We start from the raw sequence: 18,831 nt of genomic DNA on the forward strand, positions 1-18,831 counted from the left end.
AAACCAAGCAAATTAATTGTCTCTCTAGTGCCACCCTATGTCATATATTTAAAATTATCCATATCATTGAATTATTGCAAATAGAAATATTGCAACTGAAAAAAAAACTGTTTATTAACATGAATGAGGACAATCTCACCATCACTGTCTGTCTATCTAAAATTTCATTATTCAGTCCCAGGTTGCATGTACGGTAGAATAAATAATATAGTGCGTACCCTGCAATTTCAATCATTCCTCAAAGGTATTCAAAGGTAGTCATTTGATAATTACCACCACAATGTTGACTCCATAAATGTTATGAATTATTCTTTGACGTCTTAAAGAAATTAAACTCTCAAGTGTTTGGAAATACAACATCCTTTTTAGAAGTGCTTTTAGTTATATACCAGACTCCTATTGACACTTTTGGACTGGGCATAATGTTCATTAAAGAGACAGCTATAATCGACAATTTAGGAGAACTGCCCACAGACTAAATAAGCACTTTTTTTTCAATGACAACCTTGGTTTTAAATGTAGACCAAAATAATGTGGAGTGGTTTTTTCCCTTTTACCTTTCCCTATGTACCTAAACACTGCTAAGTCGAAATACAGTGAGAAGGGCCTGACAAATGCAGAATGTGAATCTACCAGGGATTTGCATAGAAAAGCTCTGCGGGCAGTGAAAAAAAAACAATGAAAATGGCCATTGTTCACCACTAAGATGTAACCGACAGATTAATGTATCAGTGACAACACACAGAGCCAAATCATAAAGTTTATATCCTTTTTATAACCCTGTCTTACATAATAAAGCTGCTAACCCCTCTGGGGAACAAAATCTGCATTGCTTTGCCTGTAGTGCCTTGCCTCAACTTAAATTGAAGATCAAGTATCAACAAGTCCTTGGAGCCAGAGGACCGAGAGGGAACACTTTTCTCTTGGCAGTGGGGGTAGAGAGATGAAGCAGGGAGATACGGCAGCCATTAAGCAGGCAGGCTATTGGGCTGAGGACAGTGGGGACGGCCTAATAACACTGGTGAGAAATGACAGAACCTTCAGCTACGCACTGGGGTGGAGAGAAGAAAGGCACCTGCTACGGCTGTGTACTGCCCCACACCTACTGCACAGCTCGCTATTGGATTAGCATATGCACTGATCACAAAGAACATGCGGGCAGCGCGCATGAATAAAACGCACCATAATGAACCCTCTGTTGAACACACGTGTGTAAGGGATAGAAGGAGAGGCAGGAAAGGGAGGATCATACACTGTATTTCTCAGTAACAGACACTGCAAAAGCAGTGGAAGACTTACCACAGGCCCAGATCTTCCTGTCAGACCCATGGGGCCTGGAGGACCTCGCATGGCAAGCTGGGGAAGACAAACAACCAATCAGAACACAGCCACACTCTCTAGAACTTCACACATTTACATGCATGACAGAACAGTCACATTCTCTCCATATCATTTACTGTTTATACGCACGACACATCCCTCTAAAAAACTGGGGCTATACACAGTTCTATCATTTTCAAACAATGACATTAATTGGCCCATGTATGCTGATAAGTCAAAGAAACACAGGAAATCAACTTAGCAAAAAATTAAAAAAATGTACTATTTAAAAATAGTATTTACTTTCAGAAATTAGTAGAACAAATGGCTACATTCACAAATTCTTTGAAAAATCGGTGCATTTACACAGTCACACAGAACAGGGTGATGCTGACCATGCCTGCTTTCCACACTTCCCCTAGCCTCTAACACCTGTTCCATTAGCCACATGTGGGTCGTGAACCCCTGTGGTATTTTTAACTGTGTCCTACATCTGTCCAAACAGGCTGCCTTCCCAGAAACTCTCAGCATGACTTGTTTTAGCACGACCAAGGTTGAGCAAACCCACCCCGAGGTAATAAAAGCCCCTAATGTGGGCTGGGACTGCCCAAGCAGCTGTGAAAAGCACGGGGCCATTTGCCCAGATTTCCCGCGGGGGCCGGCGTACTCACCCTGGCCTGGGAGAGGATGGCCTGAGCCTGGGCCTCCTGGGCGGAAACCACCGGGCCCTTCTCACCGTCCCCACCGAAGCGGAACTGTCAGGCGGGAACAAGGGCCTTTTCTCACTCCGGGAAACGCACACGACTTTCTAATGCACATCTTTTAGCGCCTCACACCACCCAACTGCGCCTTCTACAGGTGCCACAGTGGTCTTATGGACTCTGCATCTTCACAGTCGCTAACACATTTGTGAACCCAAGACTTTGGGAGAAGTTTTTAACAATGAAAATGGGGCAATTTCATCCTAAAAAATGGCCAGGATTCCATTAAAATGTGTTCTTTGCATTGACTAATAAATAAAAGAAAGAGGAGCTAAGTAAATGCAATATGAATTGAGACACTCTGGCTCAGAATGGGATGTATGTGTTCAGGCTACACAGACCAAGACAGTAGAGGGACTTACTGGAAGCATCAGCATGGTGCCTGGAGGCCCTGGTAAGCCATCTGCACCTGGAAGACCAGCACGCCCAGCAGCACCCTGTAGATTAGAGAGAGGGAGGGAGGGAGGGAGGGAGGGAGGGAGGGAGGGAGAGAGAGAGAGAGAGAGAGAGAGAGAGAGAGAGAGAGACAGAGAGAGAGAGAGAGAGAGAGAGAGAGAGAGAGAGAGAGAGAGAGATCCATCAGGGTGAGAACCACTCAGGTAAAGACCTGTCAAACATAGACAGTCACATCATATTAGGAATTCTCTGCTTTAATTACATTACAGCGCAATTTAAAGAAAGGCACATTTTATAGTGCCTTCACAACACACTGTGGACATCTGAAAATTAAACTTGACAATATTCCAAAGCACCAGGAAACTATGATAAATTAGTACATGCCTGTCACTATAATTGGTACAGATGAGTCAGTGCTTCATTAAATTAGCAAGTGTGCTGATCCAGGGAAACATACATAGATATAAACAGGGTTTTTGAACCCCTGACCCTCTGGTCCTGTGACCAAAGATAATTCCATAGTGTTTCCCCAGTTTGTGAAACACCATTATGGCAAACATATGCTATTTATAAATCATCATATATTGGTGAGGTGTGCGTGGGTATGGGAGTGCAAAGCTGAGACAGGGTCCCACATGAGGTAGAATACTTTTATCTGGCACTTCAACTCAAAAAATAAAGAACACAAACGCACACACAAACACACACATGTGCACATGCACACATATGTATGCACAAACACCCACCACAGTACCATAATGCACACACAGAATCCAATCAAAGACTCTCTATGGCTGTGCTGCCCAACAAGACCCATGACATCCAAAAATCCTCATGTGTGTCTGGGCTGAAAGCATGTTGGCTCACTGCAGCGCACAGTGGAGACTTGTTTACACAGTAATGACTGGCATCATTTGAGGGCTCTCCACGTGTACCTCACGGCACAGTGTTAGTTTATAAGTCATAGTCTGTAACTCCAAACCCAACGCAGAATTGCCATGTAGTCTTTTTATGCTGCACATTTAACATACTACACCTCATAATTATCTCTTCAACTTGATGAACAACTGAACCCTTTCCAAGACGAATGTGCAAGAATGCACCCAGGCAAAAATAATGTAACTTTATTTCAGTTTTTTCTCAAATTTGAGGTCTGCATGTACTGTTATCGGTATACTATGTATTTATGACCTACAGCAAAATGCTATTATTAAAGAAATAATATAAATTACATTAACTTTTTTTTCATTTTAAATGTTTAAATTTGCATTGGTTAATCAGTAAAGTGAAAACATAATTACCCTATATTCCTTGGAACACCATTTTTGATGCCAATTTTGCCCTAAATGATCACTATTATGCAGGAATCTATGTCAGTTTTGCACCTTGTTATGTTTTTTACTACAGTGGATTCCTTACTTGTTTTGTTGTGAAGAATAATATGAACATTATACCTATATTTTCTCACTTTTTATAAGTAAGAATAAATAATAAGTGTAAGTGTAAGAGAATAGGCAAATATGTGAATGCCAATTTTTCTCCAACGAATTAGCTTTCAGTTGGCTGATCACACCCTCTCATATTACTCATGATCCTTCATTCCCACATGTTCTCTAATGAAGCTACTCAAGGCAATGCACTCACTGAGAGCACAGACACAGCACCATCTAGTGCACACGTCTTTTACAGTGCATATGGCATGAACCACTTCAAAATCACAGACAGTGGACAGTGAGATAAACAAACAGTAATTTTACATGACAAAAATGTCAGTTTTAATCATGTGACCCATCACAGTGAAAGGAACCCCGGTGCATTGACTGGCAGAAATCTCTCATGGCAATCATCCAAACCCAGTTTTTTTGGCATTCATTTCAGTAGTTGATTGTTGGAACTGGTTTTGCTTTTGGCACAAGGAGGGGGTCATAGAATTTTTGAACAGTAATTAAGGCTTTGTCCAAGAAATCATTTGTGATAGTGAAAAACCCTCTGGTTTTCCCCTGCCCTGTAGTCATACATTTATCAATAGGCACAGATTTAAGTGGGGATGTGTTCCTCTCATCTATGTCAATCATAAGGACAAACTGCCATGACCAATAATTTCCTTATATCCAACATGTCATTTGTCCAATCAATTTTGTCAGCACTACATTGTGTTTATGCTGTTTTCACATGCTCTTGTTTCCTGTCTCAGACTCTTCTATACCCCACAAAAAAGATAAAATTAAATAAAATAATTCACTGGCTTTGTAAAGGAGAAGATATTAACAATTAGCAACAACACAGTTTGATTTAATTAATTTTAAATTCCCTGTAAATAGACAGTACAGGTACTGTGTTTTTCCCTCCTCACTCTGCAACAGCCAATGCTCCACTCTCAATGATCGCCTATTTTTCCACATGTAAGGATTGTCATTCTCTGCAAACTGTCCAAAAGAACTTGAAATGTTCATGTTCTTTTTCACTGGGTGGGAACCTTCAGCTAATTTTATTTTACTCTGACATTCTAACATTTGCTGTCAGCAAACTCCGTTCATTTTACAGAGATGGTTTCAGTTTTCCACATTCTCTGTACATAGGATGCAGTCAATTTCACCTTTCAGTTTGTAATCAAGGAGATCAAAAATGGAACCATCCATAGCTATTTCTGACATAATGTGGCTGTAAGAGGATAAACTGTCCTTCAATAGATGTACAAAGTCTGATTAAGAAGAATTTGTGTCTAATTAAGAACAAATAGCAACTCATTATAATACAGAGCTTGTTACTGTGATTGGAATAAAAACCAGCATACGCAGTGGGTCGCCAGGACTAGGGATGAGAAACACTGTGATATGGCACTGTATCTGTGTGTGTGTGTGTGTGTGTGTGCGTGTGCATGTGTGTGTTTGCGTTTATGTGTGTGTGTGCGCGTGAGTGCATGTGTGTATGCGTGTGCGTGTGTGTGTGTTTGTGCCTGATTGTGTGGGGGGTGTCAAGGATATTGATAGCCTGTGGACCAATGGTCTAAGGAGTCCTCACCAACATTAATATCAAGCCTATGCCCTTTATGTGTTTTCCCCCTCTCATTCTGCAACAGCTGCATGCTCCCCTCTCAAGGATCGCCTATTTTCTCACATGATTTTCGTTCTATGCAAAATGTCCTAAATAACATGAAATGTTCATGTTCTTTTTCACTGAGTGGGAACATGCAGGTAATTTTATTTTCCTCTGACATTCAACACAAATTATAAATTGGTTTGCAGCACAAACATATGTCTTATTTCCGTAAAAATTTGTAGAAATACAGGCATGTGTGTACAGTTCTGTCATAGTTCAGACTCAGTCTTAGCCTTATAAAATTAATATAATTCAGCAAACACCGATAACTTGGACAAGACATTATTTATTAAAAGACATCTTGTACCACGTCATGATTTTTCTCAAGAAAAATCCCTCTAAAGTAATTTTAGGAGGCCCATTTGATAGTGCTCACAGTCACTACGAAGAGCATCAAGACAGAAACTCAGAAAAGAGTCGTGGGGCCTAAAAGGCAGCTAAGGCTACATGATGTCCCATAGAAGGATGCACACTGGAGTCTGTAATGAGAAACTGAAGCACATGTGATATCCTATGTCCACTGCGAGCTAAGTTGGCGAGAGACTGAAATAGCAACTTACCCTGTCGCCAGGATCACCAGAAACGCCAGGAGGTCCATGTAGACCTGGGGGGCCTGGAAGACCCTAAGGAATCACAACCCAGTCAAACTATTATGTGGAAGAACAGATTTTTTAAAGCCTTACTTCTACATTGCAATCCATCATACTTTCCTCAAGGCAAGAGACTACAATGCTTCAAGGAATTCCATTTTTGGGAAAATCGATCTACAATAATTGGATCTAGTTCTTTTAGTCAGGGAGTTATATGCTGGTTCTTCTACTAACAGTACTAGAAGAATGTGTGAAATCTGCCACTTTTAAATAATAGACTTCTGGAAGCATGTGACACTCACGGCGGGGCCTGGTGGTCCAGGGGGTCCTTCTATCAGCATTCCCTAAAACAGTAAAACCAGTTGTGTTTACATCCGACCACAAATCTCCAGACAGTGAGAGAGGAAAATGAGACTAAGAGATAAAGTCTTTATTGTCCTTTGGTAATGTTTATCCTTATGTATAAAATATTAATTTAAGATGTTCAAATCAAATCATTACCAGCACAGACATTGCTCTGATACAAAATATTGGTCCCACTAAAACTATTGTAAATAAATGAATGAATGAACGAATGAATGAATAAATAGTATTTATAAACTGAATCAGTATCAAAACTGAAAAGCTTTTCATTTCATTATCTTTTGATTTGCACATTGGCCTTTCTGTATGCAGACATGCTCTCTGTGTGATGTCATGCTTGGTACGGGTCATGGGGTCACTTACGGGTTCAATGACAGCTGGTTCACCTTTCTCCCCCTTCTCACCAAAATAGCCAGTGCCGCCTCCAACCTACAAACAACAGATTGAGGATGACACATGCTTCCTCTGCTGAACTCACAGAAACAATGCTGGTGTCTGACAGTAAAGCAGGTGCATATGAGTAAATATTGAATGAATCTGTGTAAGAATAGATTACTGGGCAGTGTGTGCACTCAATGTGGGATGCAACATAACAAACAAATTGATCCCATCATTGAGATTTAATTATGAGATTTAACTAGCAAAAGCATGTGAAATTCTTATCATCTTGAAATTTTAGAAGAAAAATGGGCGATAAATGGTAAATGAAAGTAAATTGTGGAATGGGTGTTCAGAACTTGTGGAGCCACACTTCATGAGCAACCATCCAAAAGAAAACTGTATTATATAAGCAGCTTTTCTTTATCATATGGGTAGTTCTAATTATCAGTGTATTTATTGGTGGCATAAAATAAATGGCTTTAAACATTTTGTCATGAATGTATGACATTCTTACACAGATGCAATACAGAGAGCAGCGTGACAGTTAGTTCAGAAAACACAAGATTGAGAGGCTGGAAGATAAACAGGCAAAACATGTGAGCACTGAGGCACCTGTGATTTACCCAGTGAACTTGAAATGAATGTCTGGGTCATTGCACTCATAAGATTGTACTGTTTCCCAAGACCATGTGAAACATTTCAATACAAACCAGTCTTTTAATGATCCAAATTAACAAAATAAATTCATGGATGTCAGTCAAATAAACAAACAAAATATAGTGAAAGCGAGTGCAGCCATCACGCTTAGCCTTCAGTTCCCAAATTATCTAATTTAACAGCTACCTGACTGATGCTACCTCTGGATTTTCTATGGTAAAAATTCCATTGTTTATCCATTTGTTACTTACTGGGATTACATTTCTGAACATATCATAGTTTTCATATTTATTGTGTTAGTCATGTATGTGTAATTCATAAAACTGAATTGAATTTTTCCCACAGTTATGGAAAACACAAATGTTTACTTTAGAAGTCTGCACCAGGGTTTTTTCAATAGAAAGGTAACTTTGGGAGTACAGTATTTTAAGATGCAAGCATGTAGAACCACAGTAGGGCTGAACCCGAGCTGGAGCTGCCAGCTGATGTAATTTCTGCAATTATTTCACAATTATCTCACTTGAGTGACAGTCAAGAAACTCACATCCTCATGCCAAAAGTGTAAAGTTCACAGACCGACTGCTGCGGTCTATGCCTACATCTCCAATGAGGATGTAAGACCTCACAGAGAGCTAGAGGACTGTAGAAGACTGCAGTAATGAGGAGTCAGGCAGAAGCAGACACTGTTTGATTTACTGTCTCACAGGCACACAACCGTCCATGGAAAAAGTTATTCAGGTAACAGACAAACACGTGGATAATATGCCTTTATTTTTTATTTCTGAAAGGCACCACTTAAATAGCACTGTTTAGAAGCACTTCCTGTCATGACGGGAGAATATGCTCCTCGCTGACTCTATGGTCTCATATCTGAGCCAAGGATAAGTGGGAGGGTTAAAGAAGGTGAGAGATAAATCACGTTTTCTGTGCCCTGCAGGTCGAGTAGAAGGGTGTGTGTTCACAGACAGCTGGGTCTTTGGTATGGAGTAATTGCCATGTCTTCAGGCCTTGTGATAAATAAGGCACTGACAGAACACTGGATACAGCTGCAGTCAAAGACAGAGAGGGGGACTTAGGGGGACTTAAATACATCTTCTGGAAGGCTCAGTGGAAAGTATTTTTGGGTGTGTGCATGTGTGTGTTCAGCAGGGGCGGGCAGGGGTTGTCCTTAATGTATTATGCATGGGCAAACACCACAAAACATTGGGAATTTACCAATGCTTCCTGTTGGCATTCCTCGGGCTATCATAAATTTTTGTACGAGATCAATTACATAACAACCTGTGACACAAACTTGGCAGGTCTGCCACTCAAAGCTCAATACTGAGGTTTCAAAAGCAGGCTTAACAGACAACATGAAGTGACAATGACAAATTCATGACCACGCATGAGGTCCTAACTGGCGGGGACAGTGAAACCACCCAAAATCATGCATTATGGGGGTCATTGGGGGCACTTACCTTGCTGTCTGTGATGTCAGTCTCCGCAGGGGCACCAGGCCCAATCTCATCCTCATAAGTGGAGGCGGTAGGCCCCCCCTCGTTTGTGCCATACTCGTCATACAACCCGTAATCGTACTGCTTTTTATCAAACTCAGCTGTATCGTACTCCTTAAGGTCATACTCCTTAAAGTCATATGAATCGGTCGACGGGTCCACACTGTCCTGGGTCTGGGCCTCCACCGTCTCCGGCGCCATGGTGGGTTCTGGACCGACATGGTCCACTCCAGTAATATAGTCATCAACAATTTCCTCTTCTGCAGCCTTAGCATACCCAAGCCATGAAGCAGAGGGTTGAGCAATGGAGGGAACATGGTTGTTAGTTAAGCAGTTAAAGCCTGGACTATGTATTCATATTCTACAGCTCAGCAGATAAATGAATCAGAGATGATGAATATAAAAAGCGGTATTGTTGATATAATTTGGATGGTAACAGGGTAACACCTTATTTTAAGCCCATTCAACTATATGCCTAGGATACTATTTGAAAAAAATACAAAAATATATGTCAAATATATATGTATTTCCTTTAAAAAAAGAAAGTGGATAATAATAATCATAATAAAATATAGCAAGAGGGAAAAGAAGAGTTTCTAATATGCTCATAGCATCAAATAAAAAACTCTACATTGAGTCGTGCGCCCTTGAAATATAACCACGTGATTGACCAAGGGGTTCAAATAAAGTGTTACCATGATAATTTGAGAAAGCATGAGTTTTGATGATCAAATATAAATCAATCATACAGGTCTAAGACAGACTTCATACCTATTTAAGTCTCTCTTTTCAGACCAGTATACATAATAAACATTTCGTTCGGCATTGAAATTATGTACAGAGGTAGAAAAAAGGACAAAAATAGTTTTCTGAAGTAAGTCTGAAATGACACTGAAAGCATGTTTTATAAATGGCTTGTGATGAAAATCTTAACAATAGAGATGTGTAAAAATGCAGAGGAAATCTGAATTGCAACATGTGGGTTGGTGTAAAATCCAAATTCAAAAAGCAGTATTATCTGTAAAATAAAATATTTGTTGACCCACTTCTCAGTATAAAACCTGAATATTATCTCAAATACTTTCCAATTTCCATTTGTAGTCCTTTAAAAGGGCTGAAACATACTCCAAAATCTTATTTTTAAAAAGCATGTTTTATTTGAGTATTTAAAAGGGGTGCTGAAATTCTCTGCATTTACCAAAACTCTATGTCCACAAATCAACAATTGTAACACATTCACAGTATGCAGTGGGCAGAGACTATATGCAGGGCTTTGCTTTTCATTCAGTTGAGCTCCAGAATAAAATTGGAATGTTTAATGAGTTTAATTAAATTGATGGATTTAGACCATCATGAATAAAGACAAATAATGAATTATTACTATTGCCAAATAAAGTTAATAAAAATAAATAAAATTATAGTTGATGACTGATTGCTGGCCTGTGTGTTCTTTTGAGCCCTGCATTGCTCTGTGTTTGTTTCCCTGCAACACTGCATAGTGTATCACGCATTATGAACAACACAGCTTGAGTGCTAGGATTTAAAATGGACATCTGCAACGTTGATCATAGTTCCTTTACTGCTGGTTAGCTTCAGGACTATAGAATCACACCGTTGCAGGGGAGTTGACTGAGCAGGGGCAATTGCTGTGATGCCATATTCCACTGGAGGAAGAATGAAACCCGATTTCATAGAGTGTAACTTTGTATCTAACAGGTCTAATTTATTTCCTCCACGTTTTTGATGCTTGCACAGTACCAATCTCCCACAGCATCTTGTCAATCATGGGTAAGGTCGCAACAAACCAGTCAAACTGAGGTAACTATATTTTTCTCCAGTTCGTTTCAAGCGAAACCAGATGAAATTGTAACCATTGTCATAGCCTTATTCCCTCATTAATCCCAAGTCAAGCGTCTCAAAGAAAACAAAAATGAAAAACAGAAAAAGCAAACATTCTGCTGTATCATGTATCTGTTCTGGTGTATCATGATAAGCAAACAGATGGCTATCAGAAGTATACAACCATATTGCTTTAGTTTAGCCCAACATGGTTCTGATTATCTATTTTTTATGAAAGTTGGGAACAAATTTATATGCTTACATTATGCCAGATTTTGTAGAATGCGTAGGATATGCCAGACTTCAAAAATATTGACATTCTTTTGATAATCAACCAAACTGAGAATTCACTACTAAACATTAGTTTAGTCATGATCTGTTTGATCAGAGTATCATGTCAGTAACTAGTAGTTTGCACATCTTAAACAATCTTTAATCTAAATTTCAGATGCAATTGCCTTCATGATCAGAAACAAAACAAATGCTTTTACGACAAAAGTACTTTGTAGTACCTTTACTTTACCCCTGCACATTTGATTCTAAAAATGTGAGAAGAACATACTTTACAACATAAATATGTTCACTGAATTAAAGTTTATGTGGCACATTGTGTAGCACATTGTAACCCTCAAATTAAATCAGATACCACACAGTCATGAATGTTGCCAAACTGTGCTCATTGTGGTTGGCTGAGTATGTGACAGAGTTCATGGACTTTTAGTTGACACTGTCTGCATACACAGAGGTCAGCCATTTAAGCTTCAATTTTAATGGGATCTCCAGGAATGCTAACTTCTTCAGGTTAAGTTGTGCTGTCCAGGTGTTCTGGCATTTGAAAGTTTGTCTCTTTTAATAAAAGTAAATTGATTCATAACTCATTTAATATAAATATGCAACGCAGTAAAATTAGTGTGAATCAAACAAACACGTAAACAAGCGCAGCCTTACCCATCATTAACTTAAACAACAAAAAGACAGGCATATTGCATGTAAAAATGAACAAAACAATCCACTTAAAATATGTGCCTGTAAAACAATTCTCTTGGAGGCTGACATATGTTAGGTGAATAACATGGCAGACCTCTAAATAAGAACCAGTGGATTGTGTAACGCGTCAACATGACTTTGTTGTTTAATTCCTCCCTTCTATCTGGGAGCTCTACTGTTGAGATAATGGAGTTGACCAGAACGATTGCTCTGAATCGTTCCGTCTGTCATTTCATACCACATACTTCCTTGGGTCATAGCTCTTCCTGGCTTTCTCTTCCTATTGCCCCGGGAGGCAAGTACCCTTGTTTCATGGGTTTTGTATCATAGTACAACAGAAAAAAAGTGAAATATTTACCTTGATTGGTCCGGTAGTTTCATAGGGCGACTGAGTCTGAGTACCGCCTACTGTTCCGTAGTCAAGTTCACTGTCAGTATAGTACTCTCCATCTACATTGTTTATCTGAATTCATGTCACATCGAAAGGAAAGAAGAAGAAGAATAACAAACGGAGAATTAAAACAGAAAGAGCATGTCACAGGAGTTATTCGCTGTCTAGGTTTGAGCTGATCTAGACGGGGTTAGGCAGAGTTTGGTCTATCATCAGAGATTTTCCTGCAATTGTCAAAGGAAAGATCTCGATGGGGTGATCTGGTCTATTGTTACCCCTAGAACTGGTCGTGCTGGTGCAGTAGCTTGGTAGCCAGGCATCAGTCTCTTCTTCTTAGCTGCCGACATTCTAGCTGCTGACTTTTTTGAGGAGAGGAACCTTAAGGGTTTGGCCTTAGATTTAGGGGACTTTCTTGTCCTCTTCTTTTTGATGAAGGAATTACGTTTCTTTTTCTGAAAAGAGCGTGGCGACAGAATGACATGGACACAACATGAATGAGGGTGAATACAGAGAGGAGGGGGGTGGTCAAGGAAGAAAGGGATGCACGTGTGAACAGACTCCAGGGAGAGACAGAACACCTGGCATTCAAAGGCTGTTTTCCACCTCAGGGCAAACATAGTGGTTGGCATACAACGTGCAAGAAGGGGGAGGTGGTGGGGTCACACGGCTAAGTCTGTGATGGACAAGGCAAGGAGGATAGACCACACACAGCTGGGGACAAGGAGGGGCCAGGAAGTCCCATGATGACAGGCACCAAGCAAGACACCACATGACAAACAGGCCAGAAATGTCATTTAGTTTATTATTTTACCTCTGGTTCAGGATAGGCCTCTTCTGTTGGAGGAGTCGTAATTTCGCTTAATTCTCCTTCATTGTAATCATAGAATTCACTGTATTCTAAGTCAGTAGTGTACTGGATTGTGAGAGGGAGAGAGTTCAAGCAGTTATGTTAGCATGAGTAAATACAAAACCGTTAATACAAAATATGCCTTTTAACCAAATAGGTAATATGTCTACTAGAACTTCAGACATATTACATTTGTCTTTATTAGATATTACAAGAGGCACAAGAAACAAAATTTATTTCATTAAAGCATTGTCTATGGTATTCTGAAGAGCATGTTTGAGGTTTTTTTCATTCAATCAAGGGTTTATAACTGAAGCCCAATTCAGTGTTACATACATATTACATGCTACATCAGTGCATACTGCAAAACTGCTAAAGTCAAGATTTAAACTCCTGTTTGTAAAATTTTGAACCCTTAACCCATTGTATGGATACTTGTTTAACAAGCCATAATGGAGAGACAATGCTTTATTGAAATCACAGGCTTAAATAAACATATTTGCAAAGCAAAATTAGCATGAAAGCATATGGAGAGTTTGAACGATGATTAACTTTCTTAAGAATGATTATATGCTCAGACATGATAAACACTTCTTTTATGTCATTGACCATAACTATATGCAAACAAAAAGCTGTTTACATCATATGCAGTGCAGATACATCCTGTAATGGTTTTACAGCTCATGTTCTTCCGATTTGTTGTTTTAATTACACATAATATTAGCACTTTTTAATTTAGTGAGTAAAATGACAGCATGCGCATTTTGCTGTTATTTTATTTATTCTTCCTTGAATTTTCCATTTGACATCTGCTGAAGGGCTGTGTATTTATTGACTCCAGAAATAGCAGGCAGGAGTCACACATTGCAAGCACACTAGCATGAAACACGTTATATCTGAGACAGGAATTCTAACATTCTAACAACTAACATTCATTAATGCACAAATGTCATACACATGTTTGGATGTTATAAAATAAGGTCCAGATGTCTATTTGGGCAGCCTTGACAGGTGCATGCATTTGAGTAATCTGTACTACAGAACCCTGCTGGCATAACTGTATGGCTTGTGTGGCCTTACAGTATAAACATGTTTAACTTGCATGTTCTGGAAATTTTTTGTATCTCTTATATACACGTAAAGTATCCAAGGTGAGTACACAGTGACTGTTTGTTGTGTCATTAAAACCATCAACAGTTTTGTATTAGTCAGGGATGTGCTCAGTTTGCATAAAACAGTAAGTTTGTTTTGCTGTTTAATTTATGTGACTGGGAACACATCAAAGAAAATCTGAAAGCTGGCAGGGAATAAAATGAGAGATATGAGACATGAATATTCATTAATTATTGAGTTATACAATTAATGAATGAATGTACTTGCAACGGAAATGCATTGTTTCCATTTTGCTCTGTCTCTTAAATGTCAGTAGTCAAAGCAATAGCAGATTAAGTGAGCAGGCTGACCCTGCCTGATGACTTTATCCATCAAGGATAAAAAAAAGGTTTTTCCCAATCCAGCTGAACTCTTAAACCACTGGGGTCCTGATGAGCAGGCTGTCATCCACAGACCTGAGAAGAGGTGAAGCTGGGCAGGAGAATCCAGTGGGCCAGGCAGATTTATGAGGCTGGAGGTAGCCGGCCAACAGCCGTCACTGAGTGGTGTGGTCGCTCAGCGAAAGGCATAAATTCTGAGCAGAACTGTAATACAGTCCTCCCTCCACTGCACACGTGCTAACAGTTTTATCGGTCTTGCATGTGGCGCCATGCTGGGGGACATCATGGGAGCACCCCTGAGGGAGACATAAGGCCCAGCCTTATACAGCTCGGGGAGCAGTCTTCTTTCCTCAGTTGACAAATTGACGGGGTGGCCTTCTTTTGAAGGTACTATATACACTTCGAGCACTGTACTATTCTTTGGAGTGTTCATTTTTATAAATGATGCATGGCGATAATGGTAAGCTTATTCCAACTGTACAGTGTTTATTACTGTATGTTCTCATGGCCTGTTCATCCAAATGAACCCAACTACAAATAATTACTTCTTTGGTCTCATGGCAATACCAACTGCAACTTTTAAGAAGCAACATGATCTTGCTGCTAAAGCAGTTCTTTCAATTGGGTTCATGATAATTATATTTCTCATAATTACTTTTTAATAATTTTTCAAGACAATGAAATAACCTTTTCAGAACTAATTTGATTTTGCTGCCACAGCTGTTGTTTACACATCACATATTTACGTCCATGGTTATTATACTCCATTTCTTTTAATTATAACTTGATATAGCTTCTTTTCATTACATCCAATGAAATAATGTTCAGTTATTGGCAGTTGGCTCTGTCAGAGGGCCACTGCACATGCAGCTGGTTTCCTCCTGAGCTCACTGGAGACTGCAGAAGTCATTAACGGAGTATATCACAGGCCGTTCCAAAGTGGCATTAGCCTTGTGGCCAGAAACCATTTCTGTGATCTCATTAGTTATTAACACAACATCATACGAAAATGTCAGGATGCTATATAAAACAGAAGCAGCAAAATTACCAGACACAATGTATTAACATTTGTACTTGGCTGCTTAGCTCAGCACTTTGAGACTGTATCATTTCAACAGTAGAAACAATGTGCCAATGATCATAAAACTCAAACAAAAAACCAATAGAGTAGCAATATTGCAGCAAGAGTTTTTTCCTTATCTTTTTAATTGTTATTTTTAATTATATTCATTTCTAATATGGGTTATAAATGTGTCATGATAAAATATGAGACCAAGACATATATCCAATAAGTTAATCACAAAATTCTTCCCTCTACATTGCATTACAGTATTTTTTTAGTAATCAACTGCACACAGCTGGCTTAATGTACAATGAACAGAACAGCTGAGTTTCGTCAAAGAAGGATTACTCCTCGCAGCACTTCGACAGTTGAAAGCAGCTTGGGGAAGGCCCTTAAAACCTGGAGGTGAATGGAGATACTCACCTCATCCTCAGGTTCCTGGGCCTGGGGCTTGTTGCGCTGAGGAGTTTCACAGTCTGGGCTGTAGTGTTCACAGTAGTCATAAGCTGCTCTTGAGTCAGACACAATCAGCAGCTGCTGGATGTCACCCTGGAAACCAACATTTGAAACAACCTGTTACCACCTCTAGTCCCTCCTAACACCGTCCACTTTACCATGGAACATTAGAATTTCAAAATTTCTTAACACCGTAAAGGATTACATGTGTCAATGAAGAAGGTGATCCAGCAGAAAATGCAACAAACAAAATACAGTTCCTGAAGACAAATGTGACCATTAAGTCCAAGAGAGCTTAAATACTGTAACACTGAAGTTGGTCAGTGTTAATATTGTAAACAGAGAACTTTCCTTTCAAGCTTCCTTGACTGGAACATGGTACGAAATACCACCAAACTATCAGCCTCCCGATTATATTCCAATGTGAAGCCATAGTGGCCCAGCATGCACGTTCCCAGGTCCCATAGCAAAGTGCCACCATCTATCCACACCCCTCCCCCTCCCCATGACGGGGTTTAACCACAAACATGCACCAAATGGCAAACTGCACCAAAAATACAGTCTGGCAACTGGACAAAAAATATTCTTGCTCCAAATTGCTCGGCCTGACATAATGCGGCCTGACATAAGTACTGGGGTTGGACGGTATCTTGATTTTCACACCTTACTCCCGTCATTGAAAAATACTGCTGTATAAAGTATACCCTTGCAATGTTAACAGACAAATGTCAGCACATTAAGAAGTTTGTGGTTCTACCATCTACCTTACTACCGACTTTGAAAAATACTGCTGTATAAAGTATACCATTGCAATGTTAACAGACAAATGTCAGCACATTAAGATGCCCTTACATAGCTGATGTTATCAAAAACATATCAAAAATTTTACTCTTGTAAAATCCCCGCAGATTTGTCACTTCACATTCTGTGCCCCTCCCTGGCAGATTGACAAACACATATACATGACTCTGTGCATCAGCAGGCACAGACTTCACCCAGATATATGCTATATATTCAATTCTTGGTATTATATCTACAAGTTTCTTTCTTTTAAGTTCAGTCCTTATTCCTGTCCATAATCTATCCATATTGCTGGCTACCTGTATCATGTTAACTCATCTGATACAATATTTAACTGGGCATGCATGATATATTGGCAACTGCAACTGTGTCGGCTGGTGTTAATTCAAATTTTCACTATTGGTATCAGTCAGATGAAGCCAATATGGCAACTGATAATTATTTCTCTATTACAATGTCTAGTGTGTCATCCTTGCACAGGATCGTGACTGGAAACAACATAAGGCTAGACTTATGCACAATTCAAATGGCTTATAATTTGTTAAAAGAAACAATATTAGCAATAATTACACTATTTTTTGAACAATTATTAAATACTAACAGTAAATTTAGGTGTAACTCAAACACAAGCAAAGCTTTAGTTTCACAGACATTGCATGCAAAACGAAACATTTATGCATTTATTCAGCAATATTAAAAAAAACTTTTTTTAAAATGTATGCCATTAATAGCCAATCAATATTGAACAACACTTAATAATCAAAACAAATAGGTCGCTTTAGCAATAACTAAACAAAACAAGCAACAACGTGAAAGTTCTGAGAGCATGCTGTCTTATACATACACAACATACAAATACCTAAACATTAACCTTGAAATAACACAATTGCCAGCATTGCACTTTTGAATATTTATGTGTTTTCAGTCAGATCTAAATAAAATCTTTGTGATTTAAATAAAGAGATGCTTTCCCCTTATGATGTTTTGATGTCTCATTACTGTATGTACAGTATGCTAAATTCTAGATCATGGTTTGAACGTATTTTTTATACAAACTAAATTAATTTACATTAACTATTGGTAATCGGTAATCGGTTATCGGTGATAACAGGGAGATGATTATCGACTGGAGCACATTGCAAACCGCAGCTGTAGTGTAGCACCATTTTCACAGAAATTCCCTCCACCTCAACAAGAAGGAGCCTGTAGCAGAGGTTTTCACAAAGTTCTGGGTCCTGTGTAAACACAGTCGCTGTGGGCCCCCTTCCCAAAGCAATCGTTTTAGTCCAGGCCTTTTGAGGGCCTCCTCAGCCTTTGGGCCCTGGGTAGTCAGATCCACTATTCCCCCCACTACAATGCCTCTGGCCAGTAGTCTAGTGAAACTAGATGGATAGGATGATATAAATTGACATGAACGCTTACTGTAAAGAAATTACATGTTTTTATATGTGCATTTTTGTTAAAATAAGGGAAAGCGGGCATCATGGGACTCTCAGGTCCTGTGAGGTCCCTCTTGAGATGCCTCGAAATTTAAGTTATGTTAATAAATATGCTATAAAACAAATATATCACATTGTGAATAAAAAACTGATTTTAATTCACAATGGAGCATTTGTAAACTCAACTGATTTCAATTCATAATGGAGTATTTGTAATCTGAACGGATTTCTATTCATAACAGAACACGTTTGAATACGTGTACTAACGGTTAATACGTTAATGATTGAAATATCTGCAACAAGCTGTGTTTTTCTGAATATTGAGAGCAAGAAATTAAATCTTCATGCCAATGATTCATAATCTGTTCTATAATGCCAAGGAATCATCATCAGACGTTTTTCCCTGCCACAGCAGGGAATGTTAACTACCAGCACAAGGCCTCAGGGGGACC

General features: G+C 39.2%; 1 protein-coding gene across 4 annotated transcripts in view; it reads right to left on the minus strand.

Moving 5' to 3' along the window:
- Positions 1 to 18,831, minus strand: part of col11a1a (collagen, type XI, alpha 1a) — a 92,572-nt gene that overhangs the window by 55,478 nt on the left and 18,263 nt on the right. The window contains exons 5-14 of one of the 4 annotated variants that reach the window (XM_035412094.1): positions 16,107 to 16,232; positions 13,092 to 13,193; positions 12,248 to 12,352; positions 9,028 to 9,330; positions 6,893 to 6,958; positions 6,469 to 6,510; positions 6,137 to 6,199; positions 2,444 to 2,518; positions 1,992 to 2,075; positions 1,300 to 1,356 (exon numbers count right to left, since the gene is read on the minus strand). In XM_035412094.1, the coding sequence (XP_035267985.1) occupies positions 1,300 to 1,356; positions 1,992 to 2,075; positions 2,444 to 2,518; positions 6,137 to 6,199; positions 6,469 to 6,510; positions 6,893 to 6,958; positions 9,028 to 9,330; positions 12,248 to 12,352; positions 13,092 to 13,193; positions 16,107 to 16,232 (1,023 nt within the window). The remainder of the gene's footprint in view (positions 1 to 1,299; positions 1,357 to 1,991; positions 2,076 to 2,443; positions 2,519 to 6,136; positions 6,200 to 6,468; positions 6,511 to 6,892; positions 6,959 to 9,027; positions 9,331 to 12,247; positions 12,353 to 13,091; positions 13,194 to 16,106; positions 16,233 to 18,831) is intronic. The other 3 variants (XM_035412095.1, XM_035412096.1, XM_035412097.1) reach the window with 3 other exon arrangements.

The sequence above is a fragment of the Anguilla anguilla genome, chromosome 4 (assembly GCF_013347855.1).
Source record: "Anguilla anguilla isolate fAngAng1 chromosome 4, fAngAng1.pri, whole genome shotgun sequence".
Classification (NCBI taxonomy): Eukaryota; Metazoa; Chordata; class Actinopteri; order Anguilliformes; family Anguillidae; genus Anguilla; species Anguilla anguilla.